Source organism: Aythya fuligula, chromosome 2 (assembly GCF_009819795.1).
Source record: "Aythya fuligula isolate bAytFul2 chromosome 2, bAytFul2.pri, whole genome shotgun sequence".
Lineage (NCBI taxonomy): Eukaryota > Metazoa > Chordata > Aves > Anseriformes > Anatidae > Aythya > Aythya fuligula.
In genome coordinates this window covers 157,534,465-157,559,475 of record NC_045560.1, presented here as the reverse complement: position 1 = coordinate 157,559,475, position 25,011 = coordinate 157,534,465, and the positions used below count along the sequence as shown (strand labels likewise).

General features: G+C 48.1%; 1 protein-coding gene across 9 annotated transcripts in view; it reads right to left on the bottom strand.

Annotated features, from left to right (window-relative positions):
- ADGRB1 (adhesion G protein-coupled receptor B1) overlaps positions 1-25,011 on the bottom strand; it is a 256,252-nt gene that overhangs the window by 54,285 nt on the left and 176,956 nt on the right. For all 9 annotated transcript variants that reach the window (XM_032182289.1, XM_032182293.1, XM_032182292.1 and 6 more), the window contains 2 exons: positions 9,307-9,410; positions 2,058-2,160 (listed from right to left, as the gene is read on the bottom strand). In XM_032182289.1, the coding sequence (XP_032038180.1) occupies positions 2,058-2,160; positions 9,307-9,410 (207 nt within the window). The remainder of the gene's footprint in view (positions 1-2,057; positions 2,161-9,306; positions 9,411-25,011) is intronic.

Genomic DNA, 25,011 nt, shown 5'->3' with positions numbered 1-25,011 from the left:
GCCCAGATTTGGGAATGATATGGGAGTCTTCCCTCTTGTTTTCCCAGTCCCCTGAAAGAAGAGTCCCCCATTAGTCCTTGTTTTTGTTGAAGAAGAGAAATCAGGTTCCTTGCAGCATGTAGCCTTTGAGATACGGTCAGTCCATGCAGCATTCATTTCTTTTGTATCACATTAGTGCTGACCGTCATTTTTTAGCCTTTTCCCTTTCATCTTCAAAAAGCTTAGCAAATCTAGGCGTGGAGTCTTGCCTTTGAGGTTCCACGAATGGAAATGATGGGGGAATTTGGCGTTTCCCAGAAAACTATCACTGTAGAAATTCTCTCAGAGTAACTACGATTAGAAATCAATCACCAACATTTTAGGAAGCTCCATTATCAATAATTGAATGTGAATAAATTCCTAATTCACACTCCTTCATCTCTTCTCTCTATAGTTTTCTTTCCCTGTTCCCTGCCAGTGACTGTTTACTAGATGGCTGAGCGGAAACCCAAGAATAACCTTTCTATTTCGGGTGTTTCATGCATATGTATGTGCAAAGAGCTAAGCTGCCTCGTGCAACCGCAACCAGCTTTGAATCCCCACTACCATCTCTGATGAGCATCCACATCAACGTGAAAAGAAGCACAAGGGGCAACCTGGGTTCCCAGCTGTGCTCTGAGGGGGGTGGGAGAGGGTTGAAGGCATCCACCTCCAATCCTGGAGTGAAAAAGAAGAACTAAAGAGGAGGTCCAGCCATGGTTGGCCTTGTTGAGCATCTCTTAGTGTTTCTTTCTATGAGAAGCTGCTCCTAGCACACACTTGGGGTTGCAAGAAAAGCAAAGCTGAGCTCACCTTTTCCCCACCTCTTGCCCCAAGAAAAACATGGTGGCAAGGAAAGGCAGCTTTACTTTGCAAAGCTAGTTTCTGAAGGGTTTAATAGCAACAGAGCCATCTGGCTGCATCTCCCTACACTTTCCTACCCACATGTGGCTCAAGCAGTTGTAAAGCTTCCTTCAAAACACAACCCATCCCTGACCCCAAGGGCCTTCCATAGCAATGAGGCTTTGTGATTCATTAAAGCCTGGGGCTTCTCTGCAAAAACACTTCCAAAAGTGACAGCATGCTGGCTGTCAAAGTAGCGACTCAAAAAACCAAAACTGGCTGGTCACTGGTTGCTGTTAATTAAAAACTTGATTCTGATTCCTGATTGCGATTTCAGCAGCAGGATGAGCTGGAAGACATTTCTGGCCTCAGTTTCCTGCACAGAGTAGTTCGGATGGTTGAAGCATTTGGGGAGGGAGGAAGATGTATGACAGGAAAATATTCATGACGAGCAGCGACTGGGTACACCAGCTGCCAGCAGAGAAAGTGCTTTAGCTGGAGAAAAGTCATCCAGGCAACACAACACCTCTCCATCTGGATCTCTGATGCAATGAGGCATGTACCCAGCCATCATTGTACAGGGCTTGAAAACCACATCTACTCCTTGCCTTCCCTGCTGGAGCAGCACCGAGACCCACAGCAAGTCCCTCAGGGTCCCAGAGGCCCAGCGATGTGTACAGGGCACCTGGTGACACTTCCCAATGCCAAAGAAAGGTGTTCTTGGTGGCTGCATTGCTTAACATCTGCTGAACGCTTTAAGCTTGGAGCATAAAAATTGCTGGAGAATTAAATGTAACGCTGAGATGTTGAGTATTTTCCTCTCTCTTTTTTTTTTTTTTTTCTTTTTTTTTTTTTTTTCTCCCTTGCTCAATCTGTCCTTCTTTGTCATTTTTGGAAAATAAAAATGGTGAAAGCCTTGCAAATAGCCATGTTTCTTCAGCGCGCCATGTGCCAACTACTCTAGGCAGATATTCAAAAATATCACATTGGTTTTAATCAAAGCCCTGAGGATGCTGACAAATTATCAAAGAGTGAGCGAGAGAGAAAATTGAAATCTGCCATTTAGTTGTGTCTTTGACATGTCGCTAATTAACAGATGGGGGAAAAAATGAGGAAGTGCTGCCTGGATGGATTGCTTCTGTGCTAAAGCAGGGGAAAAGCAAACAAACCACCCAACAAACCAACGCATCTCCTACCTTGTTCCGGGTCTGGGTCTGTCCGATCAGGATGAGAGCGTTGGAGGAGATGATGGAGAGGCAGAAGTTGATGAGAATGACGGAGCGCTCTGAGCGGATGTACCTGCAGGAAGAGAAGAGAGGGAGGGAGATCCACCCTGTTACACCTTGCGGGAAGCTACCTTGAAAGGCATCAACCAGATGCAGGTTGCATGGGGCCAGGCTCTACTCAAGGCCACGGCAAGAGATTGCCCCCTTCCTGCAGATCTTGTGCGTTAAATGGAGCAGAACAAGGGGGAAAAGAGGAGGAGAGCTCGGCGTGGTGCTCAGCCCACAGGTCTCGCAATCCTCCCCATCAGTGCTGGAGGCATGAGCATGAGTCAACAACGTAGGGGCCAGCCTGGTCCCTAGCCTGAACCCCTCCTAAACCAGGTCTGAGTGCTGTTAAGTCTTCTTCAGCTCAGCTTACTGGAAAGGGGACTTGAAAAGGAGCTTAAAAGAAAGCATACACGCAACACATGGCAAGAGTCCCAAATAAGAAGAGCCACAAGCATGCTGGTGATGGAAGCAGGTTACGAAAGCATGCACCTTCACAACAAAGTGTTTGCCATTCAGCATTCCCCTTGTTTAACCTAACAGTGCAACCAAAAGCGAGAAGGATTTGTGGCTTTTTTTGGTTTGTTTTCCCCAGGTGGAGAGGTTTAGCACTTCCCAAAACTAGGCCAAATATGTCGCTGTGGCCTTGGGTCCGGGACATTAGGGATCCAAGCAAGGAAGCCTTCTGCACCTTGCAGGAGCGAGCCACTTGTCACTTCTGATTTGCACGGTGCAGCGCGGCGTCAGCTCGCTGCTCAAGTACGTGCGTGACAATTCATTCCACCAACTGGCTACAGAAGAAGATTTCTTGGAAGGCACTTTTATGTACCTAATAAAATTAAAAGGCAATTGCAAAAGCGCAAGTCTTCAAGGATTAACTCAGGACCTGACCACACCAATCGCACACACGTGAATAATCCCAGTGATTCAGCCTGCATGCCGGATGACTAAAGAGTAGAAACTAATGTCTCTAGAAATTAGAAACAGATCTGTTAACCAGACAGCTCATCCCTGGAGGCTAATGCAGGATTATTTCCTATATTCCGGCACATCAACTATTTATATTGATAATTTAATTTTGTTAATTAATTTCAGCAGGAGTCAGTCAGCCACGCTATTTGGCTAGCATGGGATGTACTGCAGATCTGTGCTGTGCCAGGGGGGATCCATGCTTCAGATCAACTGGAGGCTGCGAAGCTTTGCTTTTCACTTCCACCTGAGTTTGCCCTCCAGATAAGCAGGAAGGTTGAGGATCCACTTTCCTGGATATAAAAAGTCACTGGTTTAGCCTGAACTTACATCGGCTCTGATGGAAACCTTGTCTGTGGGTAGTTCTTCCTCAACACTCACCCCAGCCCTGTAACACACTCCAAAATTTAGGCTTCCAGCTCAGCTAGAAATTGCGTTTGCTGCCTGCAAAACAAAACTTGGACTCCTTTCACAGCCCATCTGATCCCAGATCGCCCCATTTCACTGGGCTCAATATGATGCTGTGGATCACCTGGATCCTCCTCCTTTTGGGGATGGGAGGTACCAAGCCTTCAATCTACCTAGGCTTTGATCATGCAAAGCAAAACAAGCCCCAAGCTCAAGTCTAGAGCCATCAGCTTCTGGGAGACAGAAATGGAGATCTGGACTCTGTCCTGGTAGGAACAGGATGTGGTAAGTCTGTGTAGGAACACTGTGGTTTAGCTAGTGTTAGTGTGCACTTAGGAAGTCTCTCCTGGTTAAAAAAAAAGTAAGAAAGGAGTTGAGTGTAAGTGTAGTTGATATGTGAATGGAAGGGGTTAGAAACCAGCTGTTTTCAGACTTCTTACTCCCTAAAAAGCTTTTCCTCTCTCCATGCTTCCCTTCATCCACCAAAAGGCTTCCCTGCTGTCCAGATCCCTGGACCTCCAAACAACGAGGTGTGAGTTGGTGCCACGTAGAAGCACAATATCAGAATAAGTTAGGCTGAAAGAAAACCTCTGGAGTTTGATCTTCTGCCCAAAGCAGGGCTAATTTCTAAGTCCTGTCAGGTTTCTCAGAGCCTTGTCCAATCAAGTTTCAAAAATGTGGAAGAATGGAAATGCCACAGCCTCTTTTGGGTGGTTTATTGCAGTGTTTAACCACTCTCATGGAGGATCAGGTCTCCCTAGATCCAGGTGGATACTTTCACACTGCAACTGGTGGTCCTAGATTTTTCACTACACACCTCTGGGAGTTGTTTGAGTCCTTTTTCTCTGTGCCTTCTCCCTAACAGCCTCCTCTTCTCCAAGCTAACCAAGCCTCATGTCCCAGGAGTGTTCATCTGCCTTTGCTGTAGCATTTCTTCAGCCCATATCTCCAGTTTGCTGAAGTCCTGAATGATGGTGCTGCTCTCCAGCATGTCAGACACTCCTCCTGTTTCAATACCATCCAAAAACTGCCAAGGGGCCATTTCCCCATCATCCAGGTTGTTAATGAAGATATTAAAGAGTGCTGGTCCTAGAAGCAATCCCTGACAGAAGCTGCTAGTAACCTACTGCTGGTTAGGCTTCAAGCCTTTGACCACTGCCCTTTGATGACCACCATGAACTCCACCCAGCTTTTGATCTACCTTAGAGCCACCAACTCAGCCCACAATTCCCAAGGCTGGCCACTAGGATGCTATGGGAACCTATGTCAAAAGCCTTGGTAAGTATAAAATGTACACCACCCACTTCTCCTTGCTGTCCGTAAAACCACTCATCCCACCTCAAAAGGAAAACGGGTACAAGCTCTCCTCAAATTCTGTCTATTCCCAATCACTCCTTGACCATCATTTTGCCTGGAAATAGGCTTTATAACTACTTGCTCTTCAACCTTCCCAGAGGCTGTAAAAAGGCTGACCAGGCAGTAACTCTCTGGATCTTCCTTGCCCTTTTAAAAGATGGGTGTAACACTTCTTCCAACCATCACGAACCTCCCTAGATGTTAAATAATGGGTCTACAATACCAGCCAGCTCCCTTGACACACTCCACACATCTCATTTGGAGCCATGGACTTACAAATGTCCACTGTATGGAAATGGTCTTCAGCTCCCTCTTCCTTGGTGATGGAGAGCACTTCTTCCCCCGGTTCTGCCTCTAGGTATGGGAAATTGGGTGCCTGGTGGTTAACCTTGCCAGCAGAACAAGACGAAGATTGATGTTTTCTGTGTCTTCCTCCATTAGGATAAGTGTCCCATGCATTGTGTCCCTGAGCCATTCTTTAGTGCCAACGTACCTACAGAAACCCTTCTTCATGCCTTGCATGTCCCTCACCAGGTTCAAATCCAACTGAGGTCTGACCTCCCTAGTTCAATCCTGTAGCCTGACCTAACAGCCAAATATTTTCAGGCTGCCACACTTGCTCTTTCTCCTTGCATCTCCTCTTCTCCAGCCCAGGGATGCTCCACAGAAAGACATCAGCATCACTGTAAGGCCATTTGGCAAAAGAAGTTAGGAACTTGGAACAGAGAGGGAAAAATCACAGGTCTCGATGGGTTTAGCCAGAGGAGAGAGCTCAGTAAAGGCAGAGCTGCTGCAGAGTGCTGTCTCACCACCCCCTGGCAGCTACATGGGCTCTGCCTACATATCCCAAATATGTTGTACGCAGCCACCAAAGCTGGGAAAAACTCATTGCAAACGTAGGGAGCTTCTGCTCCGGCCCAGGTCTTGTGGGATGTGGGGAAGCCCCGTACAAACTGAGACAGATGGAGAACGTGGGAAAACCCTGCAGTCTCTCCCTCTCTGTCCCTATTCTGCTCCTTTCCTCTCTGCAAACACTGACTCACGGCTGCTTCTCACGGTGCATACACATGTCCTTCTCCCCGCACTCCCTTACTCATTCCTGCTACTCCCACGGGGGCCACCTCGGCATCTCCAGCAGCAGCAGAGCTTCTGGATCGAAAGAGAGCGTTAAAAGCCCCTCGAGAGCTCGCTAACGACCGCTAAATCAATCCTTGGCCTCAGTGGACAGGCAGAGAAAAAACCTCACGGGGCTCTCTCTTGGCGATATGGCGTTTGGGAAGTGCTGCCAGCGAGGAAGGTCTGCAGGGTCCCACGTGCTGGCAGCAGCTGGAAGGGTTGTTCAATAGCAGCATCGATCCCCATGCCGTGCGAAGGGCACTCTGACTCCAGAGGCTGTTGAACCGCTGTTTCCATCTCGTCCAGGGATGGAAAAGCCACTGGGGTTCTTCTGAAGCATCACCAGGTCAAGGAGATGCTTGAAGGAATGGTACAGAGCTAATTTGAAACACAGTACCAAGTCTTTTCACCCACTCTGATCCATGAGCAGTTCTTCTTCTCCACATATTTTTCATTTTCAATCAGCTTTTGAGTGGGAAGATCTTGTTTTTCTCTGATCTCCCCTCTTTCCCACGCAGGTGGTGGTGAACATGGTCCCCATGTAGATCGTGGCTCCAGCTGTGACCTAGGACAACCACTGCCAGGAGGTACCGAGGTCACCCCACTCCTGTGTCCTAAGTATCACTGACCCCTCTGCCACAGCTGCTGATAAAGCCAGAAATTTCCCACCTGTAGCAGCTATTTCACAGCCATCTGGCTACTGGTAACTGGAGTGAGGCCACCAACAGGCCACCAGCAGCCATCAGACAGAAACAAGAGTGAAGGGAGGCTGTGCCAAGCTGGCCACATCCAAGTGAGGGCTTGCAGCAAGAAGCTCATGCCGGTTACACCGATGGCTGAGTAGGTGTCACTAAAAAACATCTTTTAGTCAGGGTTTTCAATGGGACACGGGGGGCAAATTCATTTCCTCTCTGATCCCGAAGTGGGGATTGCCTTCCTTTTACTCTGCCCCGGATCCTGATCCTTTACTATGTTCCTTTTCCCTTTTATTTTTTTCCCTTTCTTTCTTTCTGCTTCCTATGTATAAACAAATCCTAGCTGGGCAAAATTCTGGGAAAGTCTCCAGACTGTCAGACTCAGTGAGCCTATTCATCACAAGAGGTTCATGCTCAAGCTGAGCCCATGTATGCCTGCTCCAGATGCCTTTGTCCAGAGCTCTGAATGGGAAATTTCCTGGCCAAAGCTCCCCAGAAGAGCTGAGCTCTGCTGACTACACTCCACAGAAGACCAAGCAGACAGAGCACGAGGATTTTCTCCCCTGCACAGAATAAAATAAGACTGCTTTGATACATCTGCCGTATTTTAGCAGCTGGAATAATACTGACGATCCCACTTCTAAGCAATCCCCCAGCTGTTGTCTGGCAGACTGTCTAACATCTAGGGCAAAATGAAGTGAAAGCCAGGAGAATGTTGGATATGATGTTCCTGAGACCATTATTAGAACAGCACATTCATGTCCAGCAGCTATGCCTAAAATAAAAAGGACACACAGAGTGCTCAGGGCTCAGCCACGGGAATGCTGTGAAGTTTAGAGAACATGAAAACATGATCTACAGATAAGAAATGAAACAAACTCAGCGCACCAAAGAGAAATTTTAGAGATCACTTGATCATGCTTTACAAATATTTACACAAAGAGACTGAGGATAGAGAGCCCTTTAATCAAGATATATCTGGTCTCAGGATCACTTGGAAATGCACATCCATCCCTTGCTAAATCAGAAATGCCCTTTCAAGCCCCTCCATAAACATGTCCCCCCGTTCGTGCTGAACTTGATCGTTTTGGGCATGGGTATAACACCAAGGCTGCGATTAGAAATTAAAAAGGGAAGGCAATTAACTTTCCTGGCCTCAATAACAGTAAATATTGAGGGGCAGGCTCCTGGAAGAAAACATAGCATGTTACTCGAAATGACTCCATCATGCTCCAAACAGATTCAACCTCATGTCTGAACTTAGGTTTCAGATCCTGAACTCAGTTCTAAGAGGAAAGAGAGGGTGAGGCACCAACACCTGCTCTTCACTCCTCTCTCCTAACTTTCCACTTGATCCTGACACCAGTGACACCAGTAAGTCACCTACCAGCGCTGCCCAGTGCTGCTCAGCCTGAGGAAAAGCAGGAGAGGACAAGGACTTGAGCAGATCCAATGATACCCCAGGCACGGAAAAACCTGAGTTCTAGATAAACGTTATCATGATCAGTCTTCAGCTCAGAGCACTCACCATAATTAACCAGCCACTATGCACTGTCACAGTATTAACAAAAAGGTGCATTTTTTGCTCATTTTTTACTCCCTTCTCTCTTTCCTCTAACAACGGGTAGAAAAAGTTATCTCAGTTCATAATGCGAACATGAATCGACCCTTTCCTCCCTACTTAGAGGTGTCATTGGACAAGGTAAGAGCCTCGGACTAATCCCTTCTCACAAAGGGTCACAAGCAGTATATTCCCTGTAGCCACTCCATTTCAATTTCGGGGGTGCTCACCTGGTTCTCATTTTCCTTATTTTGTTTATTTTAGAGTCAAGAAGCTCTCAACATGATAATTTGGGAAAGGCAAGGGTCTCCAATAATAAGCTCAGCCCTTGTGTGACGCAGTACATAGGGAGAATCTATGCAAATCTTGGGTTCTTGTGCTTGCAAGAGTCCACCAGCATGTATCTTACAGGGGCATGGGCCAACGTGGACTTTTGTTTGATACATCTCAACCACAAAATCAAGCCAGCCTCTATAATCGGCGCAATTTAAGGTTGCACCTGACCTGCTTATAGGTGTCCAGGAGCTCCCTGAAATGGGATGTAGTGAGGAATCCCAGCTGAAGCTAAAGGCAGGACATAACTACGAGATTGGAGAGTTATTTAGCCTGCTAGATTTAACATCCTTAAGCTCCTGAAAAGTGCTGTCAGTTCTTCAGATCAGACTTTTTTGTAACGTATCATGGATGTTTTGGTGGTACCAAAGACCAGTCCACGATGCCTTGAAGCAACCTGTTTGCCAGGAGGCAGCATGTGTCTACCTCTCTGCAAACGAGGTTTCCTGGGGTGTATAAAGGCATCAGAAACAGCACACAGCTTTTGAAAATGAACAGTGAGACTACATGGGGTCGTGGCACTCATTTCACTGTGCTAATTTCTCTGGCACGAAAAGCAAAGAGTGATGCCAACTAAGCCACCGTGATGACTTTTTGCTGGACCCACTCATTACAAAGGGGCTCTTCCTCAGGCACCAGGCACCCAAAACAGGACAGCAAAACCTCCAGGATCCATGTAGGTCAAGAGACAGTTACTTTCCCCAACAAGAAGAGAAGAAGAGAATGAAAGCCATACCTCCAAACAGAGACATAAATGATAATCAACAGCAAAAGTGTCAGCGAAGATACTCCACAGCCTACAATTAACGTGACAGAAGGGACCAGCACCTTTTCCATGTTCTGAAAGAGAGAAAGTAAGACATTAAAACAAAAACTAATAAAAATAAATGAATAAAAATAATGAAAAAAAAAATATATGCTGAGGAGATGCTAACAGCTCGATTTCACAGCAAGGACTTTCCTCCTAATTGTCTGCAACTCACCTGACCTTCACATCGCACTACCTACACAAATAAAGAGGAGAGAGGACCAGGATCTATTTTTGGGTGACCCGACCTTTGTTTGAACCCAATTCTGCTCCCACATGCAACGGTGTTAAGTCTGGAGTGACATCTGATATCTGTAGCCAGGGAGGGGTGTAAAAGCACAGGTTACAAGAGGAGGATTGGGCCCTTTGTATCCAGTGCAAAGATAATTAATGAGGCAGAAGCAGGAGGCACTGCCCACACTCGAACGATTACAAATGAGCTCTTCTGGGAACGGCTGATGCTGAAGCTTGGAGGATGAAAAGAAGGTGAAAATCTTCCACTGACTACAAACATCCATCTGGCAAGGGAGGAGACGAGGCACGGAAAGGAAAAACACGCTGTCTACTCCCCCCAGGGACCCAGCATCTAGTCACACCATCCATCACTTCACCACCCTTACACTACCAGGCATCTCTTCATGTGCAGGGGACTTCTGAAAATGCTGCTGTGCAACAGTTCTCCTTCTCTGTCTGAACACAAAGGATCTGCTGCCATCAGTCCTTGCAACATCAAGAACAAATATATAGGTGCTGTAATTCTCCTAACCTAGTTCTCTCAATCCCTGGCACATTTCTCATCTCCACACCAGTGATTTCTGCTGGCATGGAGGCGGAGGAACAGAGCCCCACCATGCAGCACGGGACCCTCTAAGTGAAGCATTTTGCAGACGTGTGGGAGCACAAACAAGATTGGCTCCGTACCAAGCCCTATTACTATGGCCAGGGAGATAAAATGGTTTCTGACATAGCAAGGGATTGGGATCTGAGCTAAATTATCCCAGCAGTTTGAAGGGTTTGAGAAGATCTTCCTCACTTGCTTATTTCACTTAAGGCCACCTCTTGTATTTTGCATCTCGCTGGGGGGAATTAATGAGGAACAAAGCTTTCAGCACCCTGCTGGTGAAACCCATGGGAGCTATGGGAAGGCTGGCACAAGAGCTTAAGGGATCTGAGAGAAAACTGAGTGATGAATTCAGAAGTTTGAACGCCCAGCTGCGCATACATGTATGTACCCAAAGGAGTACGGGCTGGTTGCAGGATTTTCACTTAGAGCTGATGGGATACAGATGACTGCAAACTGGAAGCCAAGTGTGATGCTACGTCTCTGCAATATTCACACCCCACTGATCCTATTAGCCCAGAAACATCACCTTACCAGGACTGTACAGCCTCCCTGAGCTTCCTTTGGGAAATGGAAAGCTTGGGACTCCCTGAATCAACTGCTATTGGATACAGACCGAGGTTCTGGATGCTGAGCCTAATTCAGTTGGCTGAAATTATGGGATTGGATGTAAGACAATGCCTTAGTCCCTCTAATTATGAGCAATTGTGCATGAACAGCAAGAACATGGCGCAGAGCCTCCCCAATCCACCCAGCAAGGACCTGCATCTTCTCCCACCTAAAGCTTCCTGAAAAGGCTTCAGTTTACACACTGAGTTTTCCTCTTATTTGGATCACTATGATTTGGATCGCTGAGATTTTTACCATCGACTGCTGGGACTCTATTCCCACCGAGGGAATTTACTCCTGCCAAATATTTGTGGAAAGTTAGAAGCAGGATTTTTGAGAATTAGCTAAACACTGAGAAAGACATCTCAATGAAAATATGAACATTTCCACTTGTTTTCTATCAAAAAAAGTTGAAAGTGGACACCTTCCAGATGGTCCGAGTGCTGAAATATTGCATCCTGCTCCTTACAAACTGATGTGTGGAAGGGACCTTCTCTGGGAATTGAAGTCTGTGATTTAGTCAGGATATGCAGAGATATCCAGATATGGAGAGAAACGCAATCCCCAGCACAAAGCCACAGCTTCTCTCTATGCCGCCTCTACCTTGTTTCACCCTGCAGAAGCCCAACCCTGCCTCAAAGATATAGGACTGCAAAAAATGGGAAGAAGAACTCTTCAGACACGGACTGGGCTCTGCTCACCCGCTCCAAGCTCCCTCCCAACACTTTTCCTCTCGCTGCTCCTCCCTTTTGGCAACATGAGTTCACATCACACGACCAGTGGCCTGGGACAAGCATCGATTGTGACATTTGATTTAAGTAGGTCTCGTTTCACTAGCATTTCATAGGCAACTGGATAAAAGTCAGGGAGGAGCTCCATTAAAGCAAAAAAAAAAAAACCTCAACCCATAACTCATTTCTAAGCCATCTGAGAGCACCACGAGAAAAGGAGTTTGGATTTTAACAATGAGCAGACTTTGTCCCTATATTCACAACTCAATAACCCTAATTCTTTTCCACATCCTCTCCGACTTCCTCCAGCCCCAAAAACCTCAGGTTCTTTCCCCAATTGGAAGCTGGGCTGGTTGGCAATAGCTGGTGTCTTCCTCCCTCTAGAAGACCCCAATATTCTCCTCCTTCCTTTATCCTTTTGCCAATTTATCCTTTTATCCATAAGACCCCCGGGCACCAGAAGGACTCTTCCCAAGGAAGAGTCCAGGGATGGTTGGTCCGGCCCTATTGGCATCACAACAATGGGTAATTATAAAAAACACTGGCTGCAATAAGAGCAGGAGCAGACTTTTTGGGGAACATGAGGTCCTAAAGGCTCAGGCCCATGTAGCTTAGGATCCTGCTTTTTTTTTTTTTTTTTTTTTTTTTTCATTATTAAGGTTTTTCTGTCTTCCCCATCTTCTTTTCCCCCTCCTACACTCCTTCCCTTTGGCAAATGAAGCATTGTTTGTTTTATTTCTCCTGACTAATTAAATCCCCTGACAGAAGGTGGTTGGATGCTGGAGGATCTGAGGCAAGCAAGGAAAAATTTCTTCGGAGGAGGAAGAGAGGAAACCAAAAGATTGGTTTAAAAGGAAATAGCAATACCACCAAAATGACAGCAAGGCGCTCTACAGGAGCTCCCTGACACCGAAGCCAAGAGGGAAATTGGTTCCTTGAGAAGGCCAGGCAAGGAATGGGGTGTCACCTTGTCCTGCCTGGGCTGGAGATGGCACCAAGTGGCCCATCACTGCCTCTCCTCCATCCCCTGCCTGCTGCCGGTGGCCTTGGGGAGCCTCCCAAAATGCAGGTGAGACCATGCCCCATGTGGGCTGAAGGAAGACCTTTGCCTGGGCACAGCAGGACAGAGCTGGTGGTTACGAGTCGCAAGGGCCACTGTCCTGTCATCAGGCATGACAAGGGAGGAGAGGAGCAATCAATGACATCAGCGAGGATGGAAATAATGAGCACCACTGCCCAGGGCTGCTGGCTGCCCGGCCACAGCATCACCCTGTGTAGCAGGGCACAAGAACGCTCCTCTTCTTGACAATTTCCCTTGGCTTCCATCTTCTCTTCCCTTTCCTTCTCTTCATTTCTCCTTTTATTTATTTATTTATTTTAACCTTCTCTCCTTTGTCTTCCTTTTCCCCTTACTTTGGCCATTTTCCATGAAACATTCCTGCCTTTTCTTCTCGCTCTCACTGCTTCTCCCTGGCTCTCCCCTGTTTGCATTCTCTCCATGTCTCCCTTTCCATCTCTTAGTTTCTGCATAACACCATAAAAAGTGACTTCATCTGAGCCGTGCCTGTTCCATTACCCTGCCCTGGCTCCAGGGTCAAAGAGGCTCCAATTAGAACAAAGTCAAAAATGGTATTTCTTAATGCCATGCTGTTTGCCTGAGACCTTACAAGCAAGCTGTTCTTTTCGCTTTTCCCATCTTTGATACCGAGCAAGGCTGCACAAAATCTGTACAGGCACATCAGCCTACTAATAAAGTCACTGAAAAAAATAAACCATTTGTTTTTCTCCCAAATCAGCTGCAGACATGTGAGAATGGAGTTTAGGGCTTTGTTTTTGCAGATGTGTTTTGCTTCTTAGAATGGTCGTCTCAAGCCTGACTTCTTGCACATTTTACATGAAAGCCTCATGAAATAAGAGAATTACAGAAGTACTGCTTGCAAGGGACATCTGGAGGTATCTAATCCAACTTATTGCTTGGAGCAGGACTCAGACTAACATTGGGTGAGGCTGGCTTTGTCTAGATGATGCTGGGAAACCCTCAAAGACTGCAAGCCCCAGCGCACTTCTGTTGACCATGCCAAGACCGTGCCACTCTTCCAGGGAAACATTTTTTCCTAATACCCCGCATTAATCTTACAGGCTATAGCTTGTGGTTCTTTTTCCTTGCTATATCATCAGGCACAAGACAGAGGAGCTTGGTTTCATGAATTTTGCCATGGTACCCATAGGCTGTGAGCAGAGTGCCCCTCACCTTCCTCTTCGCACAACCAACTTCTCCCTCTCAAGTCATGAGCAGTGAAACTCATTCGACTCTTCTATGAACAGACTGGACCCGATGGCATGCTGCACTCCAAAAACTGCTCAGAAACCACTTCACTGTACCAACAGACTAAAGGCTTTTCTCAGTTCCCCAGCAGTTTTTAAAGCCACTTTCTATTGATTTTGTTGCTGGTCGGACAACTCTTTTCAAAGCAGCGAGCTATCAAAGAGGTGGTAAAATTGCTGGAAAATACTGCTTTTACCAGTACTCATGAAAGCGAACTGCTTTCTGAACAAGGGGGTGTATGTCAGTGCTGTAAGAAAACAACCTAGGAGGGGTGAACCAGGAGGGGGATGCACTCTTGTCATCGGTGAAAAAAAATCCTGAAAATGTTTTTATCCCCGCTTAGATTCTGGGTTTTTCATTCAGGCTCCAGCTCTTTGGGTTCTGCTGGCAGCATGCAGGCAACAAAAGCAGGCATAAAGCTACGAGGAAGGTATAAAGCAATACATCTCTGGTGTTGTCTCCAGCTCCTGCTGCCCACCAGCCAAGCAATGTTCACACCCAGGCTCCCGACCAGCTGCAGGTCAAAAGGAAACTTTCTTTCATGGGCTGTGAATTGGGATCTGCCCTATTCCAGGCACCAAGGCACACATGGTTAGGTGCAGAAGCTCACCTGATAGACAGCAACTAGCTCCTTTTGTACCTGACCTTCATTCGATTTCACTTTAAGGCTCCCTTTCCAAATAATTGCCTCATTCCAAAAATATAGGGGTGCCTGTATGTACCTATACGTGTATATATAGGTATATTTAAGGGGTTTGGTGAAGTACCAGCCATGTTGTGCACCTCAGCACAACCACTGCACAAAAAGGACAGCAGTTGTCCCAAAGGGCAGCAAGCCAGGTTATCCAGGTTATTCTTCTTTTAATACCTAAAGGGGGCTTATATAAAGGATGGAGAATGACTCTTTGTTCAGGACAAGGGGGAATGGTCCTAAACTAAAAGAGGATAGATTTAGACTAGACATTAGGAGGAAATTATTCACTGTGAGGGTTGTGAGGCGCTGGTACAGGTTGCTTAAAGAGGTTGTGGATGCCCCATCCCTGGAGGTGCTCAAGGACAGGCTGGATGGGGACCCGAATGGCTCAACCCGAGCCATTCTATGATTCTTGGATTCTTCCAGGGCAATATATAGTACTTTTGAGGACTTTGACAATGAGTGATGCTATGAAACCTTCACCTGAGTCCACAGTGGGCTCTTGACCCAGCTCAGCCATGTGCCCCCCTCTGAGGACTCTGCAGAGCCAAGAAGAGCCTTGCCCTTGCCTGTTCATACCCCATCAGACAGCACAAGAAGGTGCTGCTCATACTCTCTTGACCATCACACAGTGCTCAACCGAAACAGCACTGACATCCAGCCACCCAACTGCAGTGGAGCACACCAGCTGCTGAGGACCACAGAGAAATTACAGATACAGATGGAGCTGCTCAAGGGAAAGCTCAGTTTTTACCTCCTGGAAGCAGTATTTTTTGCACTAGTTGTTGTGGGCCTGCTCTGCCCCTCAGACATTTCAGCCTGTGTTGCCCCAGGAGAAAATTCATGCACTAATACTGATCCTACTGGGGATGGGGAGAGAGGAAGAGCAGGACACAGGCTCTTTCTGGTGGACCCCAAAATAGAGGCAGGAGCAAGGATTTAGGGAAGGTGGGCTCAAATCACCTGGGAAAGGAGCTTTTTGGGGGGCTCAGCATTATCAGCAGCCCTACAGGGTTCACCTAACTCAAAACAGGAGCAGTGAGGAGGCATGAAACTATTTCCAGTTTCTGAGCAGGGCTTTGAGATCCCTGCATGAAAATCCCTCAGTGGTGTCATCAATAACCAAGTTCTTTGCAACTTCATTCTTGGCATCCTCCCTGGCTCAGCCCATGTCATTGCAAGAGCTGTCTGGAGGATTTGTACCTCGTTTTGCTTCCTTCATATCACAACCACCATCTTCTCATGTCAAAGCTAATAGGTCCCCGTTATCGGGAGCGTATCTGCAGAGCTGAGGGCTCCTTTTATGCAATTTGGCCAGTCTAACGGGCAATTCTCTGTAATTACAGTCCAGGAAAATCACCCGTAGAGACACCTTAATGCGCTACTATTTATTAACAACTGCTAACTCCACTCAGTACTGAGTCTGCTCCCAAGACACAACAGGGCAATCTGCCTTTCAAACAGCCTAGAGGAAGCTCTCGGGGTGGAGGAGTGGTTAGTAGGAACGATATAATCATTTCCTTCAGTCTGGTGGGGAATTACAGGATGTAAAGGCGGTGTTATCTACTTGCCAGTGGTCAGCACAACAAGGCACCTTGCTGCAGCTCTGTGAAGGACCTGATTTCATTCCCAGCTCCCAAACTTGAAGTTAGGACATCAAAGAGGACTGGATCGTGCTTGTTTTAACATGAAGAACCCCACTCAGCCAACCTGCTTTTGACTGAAACCACTGCCTTCAACTTCTCAGGGGCCTGTTTTGTCCCCCCCTGGAAATGGGAGGGAATAACAGTGCTCTGTCTGCCAGAGCTCAGCTCAGCTTGGATTTTAGATGTGTGCCTTAGGGGGTTCCCAGAGCTACGTCAGGACAATCAAGCACAAGCATCTCATTCTCTGCTGTGCAATATCAACGTTGGGAGGTAGGAAGGACAGAGAGCAGACAGCTTTTGCTTTAACTGTTTCTTAGCTGGCCGTCCAGAGTACCTGTTCTTTAAATCTCTGCTTTTTATGTGCATGGCAAAACTTGCTCTGCCCAAGCCCTTCCTTTTAAAGCATGTTTTACATGATGGAAGAAAAAAAAAAGAACCATTTTGCATAGTAAAGCTGGTAATAACCAAAGCAGTCTAGCCCTCTATGGGCCCTCTTTCCTTCTGAGACACCCGAGGCAGAAAAGAACTTCAACCAGGCTGTGCAACACCACTATCAAATGCGCTGCACTGAGCAGCAAACCCTACCTCACCAGGTCTGCTGTAGAAAATAAGAAGGCCCAGGATCATTCTGCTACCCTGAAATGAAGTGATGTGGTAAAGCTGATGTTCTACCAGCTCAGGCTTCAAAATAGAGGGTTTTTTGTCCGTACCTTCAGGTGGAACATCCATGGACTGTGCCGTCCCCCGGGCACTGCGATTTGGCACAGGGACAAAAGCAGTAGGGACAATTACAGGGCAGTGCTAGACTGGGCTTTGATATTATTATTATTATTAATAATAATATTAATATTCTCACTGGTATTATTTTACAGTATGGACATACAGGCTGAGTCTAATGACATTAATGACATTAGCTTCCTTTGCTGCTCCTCTCGTCTTGGGATCACCCCTTCTCTGTACTACACAGCAGACAACCAGCCCCAATAAAATCTATAAAAGATTTGCAAGCTCATCCCTGCGTTACCCAGCTCGGTCTGCTTTCACACGTGCGTTCTCAGCTCTGCTAACTTCAGAGCCGCAGTGCTCAGCCCCTCGCGGGAAAACAGGGCGAGATTTACACACAGCTTAAAAAAAAAAAAAAAAAAGGAGGAAAAAATAACGCCATGGCAGACTGGGAATGGAAAACGAGGGGGAAATCCAGACTGTGTTTATCCTGATTTAAGCAGGGTTTTGGTTGCATGCCAGGCGACGGCGTTTCACCAAATTACTCCAAAACAGCCCGCTGTTTGTTGTACTCTCTCGGCATCGTGCTGGCGAGCCGTGCCAGAGCTGCGGGTCTCCCAGCAGAGTGAACGATGCTCACTCTGCCCTGGGGACAGCCCAGCCAAAGGAGAAAGGTGTCTGGAAGTTCCCTTAATTTCTGCTTCCAGCCATGACTTTTCTCCTGCAAAGACTCATCTCTCACCGTTCAGCCCCTGAAGGTCCCTCCACTGACAGGGGCTCCTGACCTGAGCTAGGGCTGAACCCAAAACCTTGAAGCAAAAGATGTTTCCAGCTCGCTATCAATCCTCCGAGGCTTTCAGGAGTGAATTGGCTGGAGTTTGCCTCTGAAGAGGATAGGAAAGGATTTCAGCTACTTAGCAGCTGATGGGATTTGTGGGCGTCACACAGATGCCGTTGTGGTGACAGTGACAGCTTTCTGCCAGCTACAATCGGAAGAACCCATGGGATCAGGCATGATTTCCCCCACCCAGTGCAATACTGGGTGGTTACTGGGGGCTGCTGGTGCCAGCTCCCTCTGCACAGGGCAGTGCTGTCAAAGCAGGGATCTAGGGGTCAGCTTCTGGCCCTGCCACTCTTCTCGTCCTCAGCTGAGTGACAGGGAAGTAAAACCATAACAGCCTGGATTTACACCAATTTGATATAATCTCCATCAACTTGATATAAACACAACCAAACCAACCCCAGCAGTGGGATATTCCCCACCCGGGAAAGGGCTGACACGACTGACATATCTAAAAGAGCAGAAAGAGCAATTTGTCATGAAAAATGAAAGCATTGGCTTACTTATGGGAAAAGAGCAAAGTCACGTTGCTTCCGTGGATTTATGGGATGTATTCTACACATCCCTCTGGTTGATTTGGCAGGTAGCTGACGAGCCCTCTAGCTGGAGACCTTGTTTTGACCAACCATCGCCATGTACAACATCATGCCAGCTTCCCACTTAGACCACCTTAACTTTCATAGGGGAGTTTCAAGCTCGTGTACTCATTTTTAAGAGCCTGACATTTGTTTTCTGTGCGTATTGACCATTTTCACATGAAGATTGCCTTACTGACAAAGTCTTGCCAGGGAATTTGTCCACTCAGCTGTCCATGGACAGCGAAAGTATTAAAGCATGAGCCTGTTGTAAACGGATTCAATTTTAGCTTAGATGAGCAGACGTTTGTTGCAAAATAATAATAACGACTTAATTTCCATGTCTCACTGCATGGCAGTTCAAGGGCAACCTAAGCCTTTAGGCAGGGCACAGCAGGGCTCAGTGGTGAAGCAGCTTGTCAAAATTACCTAAAAAAGGCTTTTCCAGGCGAAAAAGCGCTATGAAGATGTGTGTGTGGTGAGTAAGAAAGGAAGGAAAAAGGCTCAACAGTTCAGCCAGCTCTTTTGGGGGCTCCAAACATGATGTGATTAGCCTTGGAAGGGCTTTGCAAGGGAAGATGATCGCTGATGAACGTGCTGGCTCCCACCCCTGCTGGGCCCATGAGACCTGCCTCCATCACCCACTCGTTACCATTTTCAACCGAGCACCTTTGTGCTGTCTCCCACGCCGTCCTCTGCTTTGGGAGAAGCTCCCCCCGCAAAAAAACACACCTAGAAAGCCACCCGGGGCTCTGTCTTTAATTCTCCCTAAAAGCCTGGCGGGTGCAGTGCCTACAGAAAGCTCCTGCTGGCAGCAGATGTGCCACGACTCCCTGCAGTGACTAATGCCCTCGCGCTGCTCACATGTGCCCCCACGCCTGCCTGCAGCCACGTGTTGCCTTTCCTTTTGCATTTCAGCTAGAAGCACTTTGGGATCAGGGTGGTTTTTTGGGAGCAGGGAGCTTTGGGATGGTTTTTCTGGCCTGTTCAGCACCGGGCAGCTTTTTGAAGTCATGCTCCATAGCTCAGCCTCCTGGTGACACGGCGGTCCAAATAACTCATGATAAATATGAAATAATGTCAAGACAAGAGTTATAGCAGGCAAGCAGCTTTGTTCAACTGTAGGCAAACCCTTTGACTTCTCCAAATACATCTCCTCACCCGTTCCAGCCTCCCCATCTGCCTCCATTGTGTGCCTCCACCTCCTGACAACCCACCGCACCTCCGCCACGCTTCTCCCGCTCGCACAGCAAGAAGCAGACAAGCAAGTGAGCTGGTTTACAAACTACAGGCAGAAAGGTGAGAAAAGACCCAAGAAGCTCATTTCCCCCAGAACTATCCCCGACCTGTCCAACCAAACCCCACTGATGGAGGCTCACGGTGCTTGGCTGTTCCCTTGCTCCTGAATTAAACCATCACCACCACTTGAGCCCAGTCCTCAGCTACCTTCCATCCATTAGGCTATTTCCCCATTTCCCCTTGGTATTTTAACCTCAAGGGACAACTCTAAGCCTCTCACAGGGCTCCCCGTGCCACCAGCGTGCAGGTAGCATGCCTGGCACCATCCCCAGGCACACACACACCCTGCCATGCTCATGCATTGCACTGCTCCTGCCCCAACGTGGAGCATCCCCGAGAGACACCGCTCACCCCCCTCTGCACACATTTTTGGCCCTTCATGGCTCAAATCAGCAGAGGCTGAGCCAGAGAGCTGCTTTTCAAGCCCTTAGGAAATGGAAAAGTGGGAATTGGGAAGAGCCCGGTGTCCTGGCTTAAATCCACACCTCCTGTACCGGAGTAGTAAGCCATGGATGGGTAGTAGGACAGCGGTCACCCTGTCTTCGTGGCACCCAGCCATTAACCACCGTGGGCTCGGAATAAGCACCAACCCCCTCTGAAGCTGCTGGACACACAGTGCCCCAGGTGCAGATGGGAAGCCTTTAATTTCAGATGAAAATGAGGAACTAACCTCAGCCCTGCTCCTGGGGTCACCCAGCAAACGCCGGCGCCGGTCTTGCTTGTGCACCAAAGGGTGAATCGGGCTCAGTGTTACTCACGCTGAAGCAGTGAATCCCCCAGTGTTTTAAGCTCGCTGCCACTCGATCATGTTCCTCTCCCACGTCCCCTTCAGATGAAGAGACACAGGGTGATGCAGCAGCATTCGCCTGCAGAAGAGTCCCTGCCAGGGCTGTGCGGAGCTCTTCTGGCTCTGGAGAGCTGCAGCCCCGCCACTGCTGCTGCTGCTGCTGCTGCAATCCCACCTCCCAGAGTTTTGAGCTCAAGAGCCGAGCGAATCCACAAGCGTGGAGTGGAAACTCGGCAGAGGGAAGCCGTCGGCTGCAAAGATCTCCCGAACTGCTCGGCGGATCGACAGACAGCCAAATGCGCAGACAGCCGCGAAGGAGGTGGGATGCGGGGAGGACTGCTTATTATGCTGAGCCAAATCCTCCCATTATTACTTTGTGTGCTACCTGTCTTCTCCTAATATATTCCGCTGTTGTCTCTCCTAGAAGCGCTGCACCGAGAGGGATTTCCTATAACCCTTGTCTCCGTCTCCTCACTTGCATTTGCTGCCTTATTTGTGGATTCCCAAATTATCTGTGCGCTCTGCAGCAATGGCAATCCCCAGCCACCTCTACCCCCAAAACAGCAAACCCAGCACTGCTCCACTCCCTGTTCCCCTTCCCCTGAAAACCCCACAAAAATCACATGCCCGCTGACTCCAGATCCTCTCCAAACTCACTCGGGTTCGCCCAAATTCACTCTGCCATGGGTGCCGATGGGCTTCAAGGCAGCAATGACAAAGCAAACACTCCACAGTGGGGGGTCACAAACCCATTTGGATCAGAAATGAGCCCCTCTGTTATGAGGCCACTCTTGAAAAATAATGCTTTCCTTCTTGCTAGACAGTGGGTCAGCCTATTTGCCTATCGAAGGGCATCACATCCTATTTCCTGGTTGTATTATGGGAGAGTGGGAGGGGAAAAGCCAGCTGGTTCACACTCTGTCCACTCCATGCTAAAAAACACGTGGCCAAACTCCCGATTTTAGTGAATTTCTTTGCAGAGCGAGGGAAAGAGCAGCGTGGAGCCTGTGACCTGCAGAAGCCCAGCTTGCTCCTCCGGGCTGCCACAGATCCAGGGGAAAGATCCCCCTGAGAAAACACCAAAACCTTTCCCAGAGTCAGCACAAAGCTGTCCCGAGTCGGGCAGGAGCCCCAGCAGGATCTCCCATCACCTTTTTGCCCTCTCCATGTCTGGATGGGGAGATCCAGTGGTAACAGCATGAATCCTCAGGAAATCTCAGCAAATATTTCCAGCTGGAGAGCTTGGTGCAATTAGCTCCCTAGAGACAGCCCGGGTGCAGCAGCATCCCTTAAAGGACAGGGCACAAATGGAGGATTTGGAGCTCGAAAACCCAAAAGCTCACATCTCAGCAGTGTTTGTCCTGGCTAATGAGTGAGCAGAGGTTGCTGCTGCTCTGCCAGGGACAGGGCAGTGCTGGGACCTTTTGGTGGCACCCCGCGGGCTGAGGGAACCGAGGCTGGGACGGCACCTGCCAGCGTGCTGCAGCTGGGGGAGAGGAAGCGGAAAGCAGTGAAGTGATTAGCCCAAGGTCATCATCTCATCTGCAGGCACGGGAACAGCTCCCAGCCCCGTGGCTCAGCCAGCACACCCGAACAAACCCTTCACCCCCTGTTCAAACTGGCAGCGGTTCGGCACCTTAAGGATTCAAGTCTAGCAAAAGCAAGAACTTCTCTTTGAGAGAAAAGCCCAACTTTTAAATCACAGCATTAACATCACATGAGAAGCAGCATTTATTCGTTACAACCCTGGAAAAAAATGGGAAGTTGAGCACTGGCTGTCCTCAAGGAACACAGAAGGTTTCATTCCTATCCGAACTCCAAATCTCAGGTGCTAAACAACAGTAAAATATTCATATTAAAATACCAATCTCTAAATAAAGTGCTCCGGCCTTAGCTAAGGGAAACACTGCCCTAATTTTCCATCAGAAGTGCTGTCAGCCCATTCTGAGAAGCCATCCTGACCTGGCCGAGATGTGCACTGAGAGGCTCCTCGCCATGCATTGTTATTTCCCCAGGGTAAAAAGGATTTTTTTCTCCTCTGCTGCACAGACAGCATCGGGATGCTTTCAGTAAATAAATAAAAAACAAACAAACAAACAAAACTAAATATTGTGAATTGAGAGAGGAGCTCGGGACTTGTTGTCCCCTCGTGTACGTACCCTGAAAGGTGTCTTGCCTTCATGCCAACTGGAGCTAACAGGGCACAAAGCCTCTCCTTTTTGGATTGCAGCAACCTGGGATGGGATCTCACCCCTTACACTCGCCCACCTCGCCAGCACACCTCCAAGTCAGCTCTGCCATCCAGCCTGCTCCAACACACCCCACAAAACCCCAAGGGTGCTGCTCAGACCTTCCAGCTAATTGTTTGCATGTTGGTAAATAAATTTTTCTCCAATAATTCAACATGGTCACACCAAAGTCAGCAGCCATGCAAGTTTTTGCCACCAGCACCTTTCCACCTTTGCTAGCCCTAGAAATGAGGGCAGAGCTGACCAACCTCTGCAGACCAGGCTGGGAGAAAGGAGGGGAGGAGAGGGCAGAGAGCTGTATTTGTGCCCTCCTACTACTCTAGGAGCCAACTTTTAAAACTTACTTGACTTTACAGATCATGAGCTGGTAGGCAGAAGAGACAACATGAATCAAACAACACTAGCCAAACTCAGACAAGACAACCAAAGAGAGAAAGGCTGCCCTGCAAATCCTCAGGCTCCTGCTCTCTTCCCTTCCCATCTCCAACAAATTACCAGGACTGCCAAGAAATATTGAAAAACACCACCACAAGACTCTTAATCCGACTGACCATACTTTGTAAAGTTTGAATGCAGGGCTGTGTCATTTCTTTTTGGCCCTACCATTCCCCTACCAAGCTGGGTATGGGGTAAAACCAAAATGAAAAGACAGACCCCAAATCCCATTTGTGTTCCTCAACTGAAGAGGTTTGTTGTTTAATGACAGCAATCCAGCCAAAGCAGTGCCAGAGGCAGCCTCTGGCTGCTGCAAATAGCAGGGACCATCAGAAATCAGACCCAGAGGAGGAGTTGAACTCAAACTCTAGCTTCTGGGCTGGGTCTGAACACCTCCATCTCAGTTTAAGGATGTCTGTTTCCAAAACTGACTCCGAAACCAGCACTCCCAGCCCACAGCTCCACTGAAATCAAGGAAAACTGGTTCCTTTCCCTGCTTCAAAAGCAACACTCAGGGAAATCCTGTCCCAGGAAAGACCGAATCGCCCACCTGGGCAGCAACACTTGTCCCCCCAAACCTTCCCAATTCCATCCTCACTGCAAAAATAAAAGCTGTGCCCGTACCAGGGTTACAAATATTTCAACCTGCCAGGGCCAAAGACTCCAGAAGGGAGATTTATCGCAATAAATAATCTTCATGACACAGGAGGACAGAGCTTCTTGTCCAGAGAGCTCCCAAGGCACATGAAAAACTGCACTATAAATGTCAGCACCTCAGACGCCACCGCTGACGAGATGCCACCTCTGGGAAAGGCAGGCAGCACAGGCTTGATCATAAAGACACTTGGCTAAAAAAAACGAGGGTGGTACCATGAGGACATGGGTGAGCAATCCTCTAGAGCACCAACAAACCCTAGGCTTTACTTCGGGGGGATCAGGAGGTAGCCAGGTCCCAACTTTCCCCCCAGCGTGGCCAAAGGACTCACTCTGGTTCTCCTGAGTTGACTCCAGGCTGGGAATAATGAGTTGTGAGACTGCAACCCAACCAGCAACTAGAGGAGTTGGAAAGAGGATGGAAGAAGCAATTTAAGGCCTAAACCCCATAGGACCCGCAGAGATGTTAGCTGCAGATGCAATAAAACATGAATGGGGGAAGGAAGCAACATCCTCCTGCAGCCAAGTCCACTCTCAGATGCAAAAATACTCGTACAGATGGCAAAGAGCTTACATCAACCTTGTGATACCTAAACACCAAGAGCTGAGGGAGTAATAGTATTTAGCTACATCAAATTAACCTTTTCCTTTTCTTAGATGCTTGGTTAATAAGCAGCAAGCAAATTGTGAGAGCATAAAGTTAGTCCTCTGTTGGAGAAACTCCTGCTTTAGCCAAGCCACAGCCTCCTTTCCCACACTGCCCAGTCCTCTGCTCATCTCCAGGAGAAAGATCCCCAGAAAAAACCTTCCCCAGAAACTCAGCTGCACACCTGGGCTGGCCCTGCCTTAAAAGTATTCCTACAGAAGAAATTATGATTCAGTTAGGACCCAAACTCTCTCTGAATGTTGGTGGGACCGGGTTGTTTGCAATGACAGCACGGAGCCCTCACTGCGTGGGATGAGGCTCCCCCATCCATCATCCCTGTGGGCATCATAAGGTGCAGAGACAGCAGATGGGGTGCTGGAAGATTGGGATGAAGGCTGAAGCCTTGCTGCTGTGATGACACGGAGCAGGGAGCTGCGGGAAGAGGGCCCCAGCTGGCTGCCCTGGGCTCAGCTTGGCTGCTCCAAGAAAATTTGGGGACCATTCCTGGAAAGCACAAACCCAACACATCGCTTCCCTTCTGCACTTGGTTTCACACAGCCAGAAGACACCAAAAAAG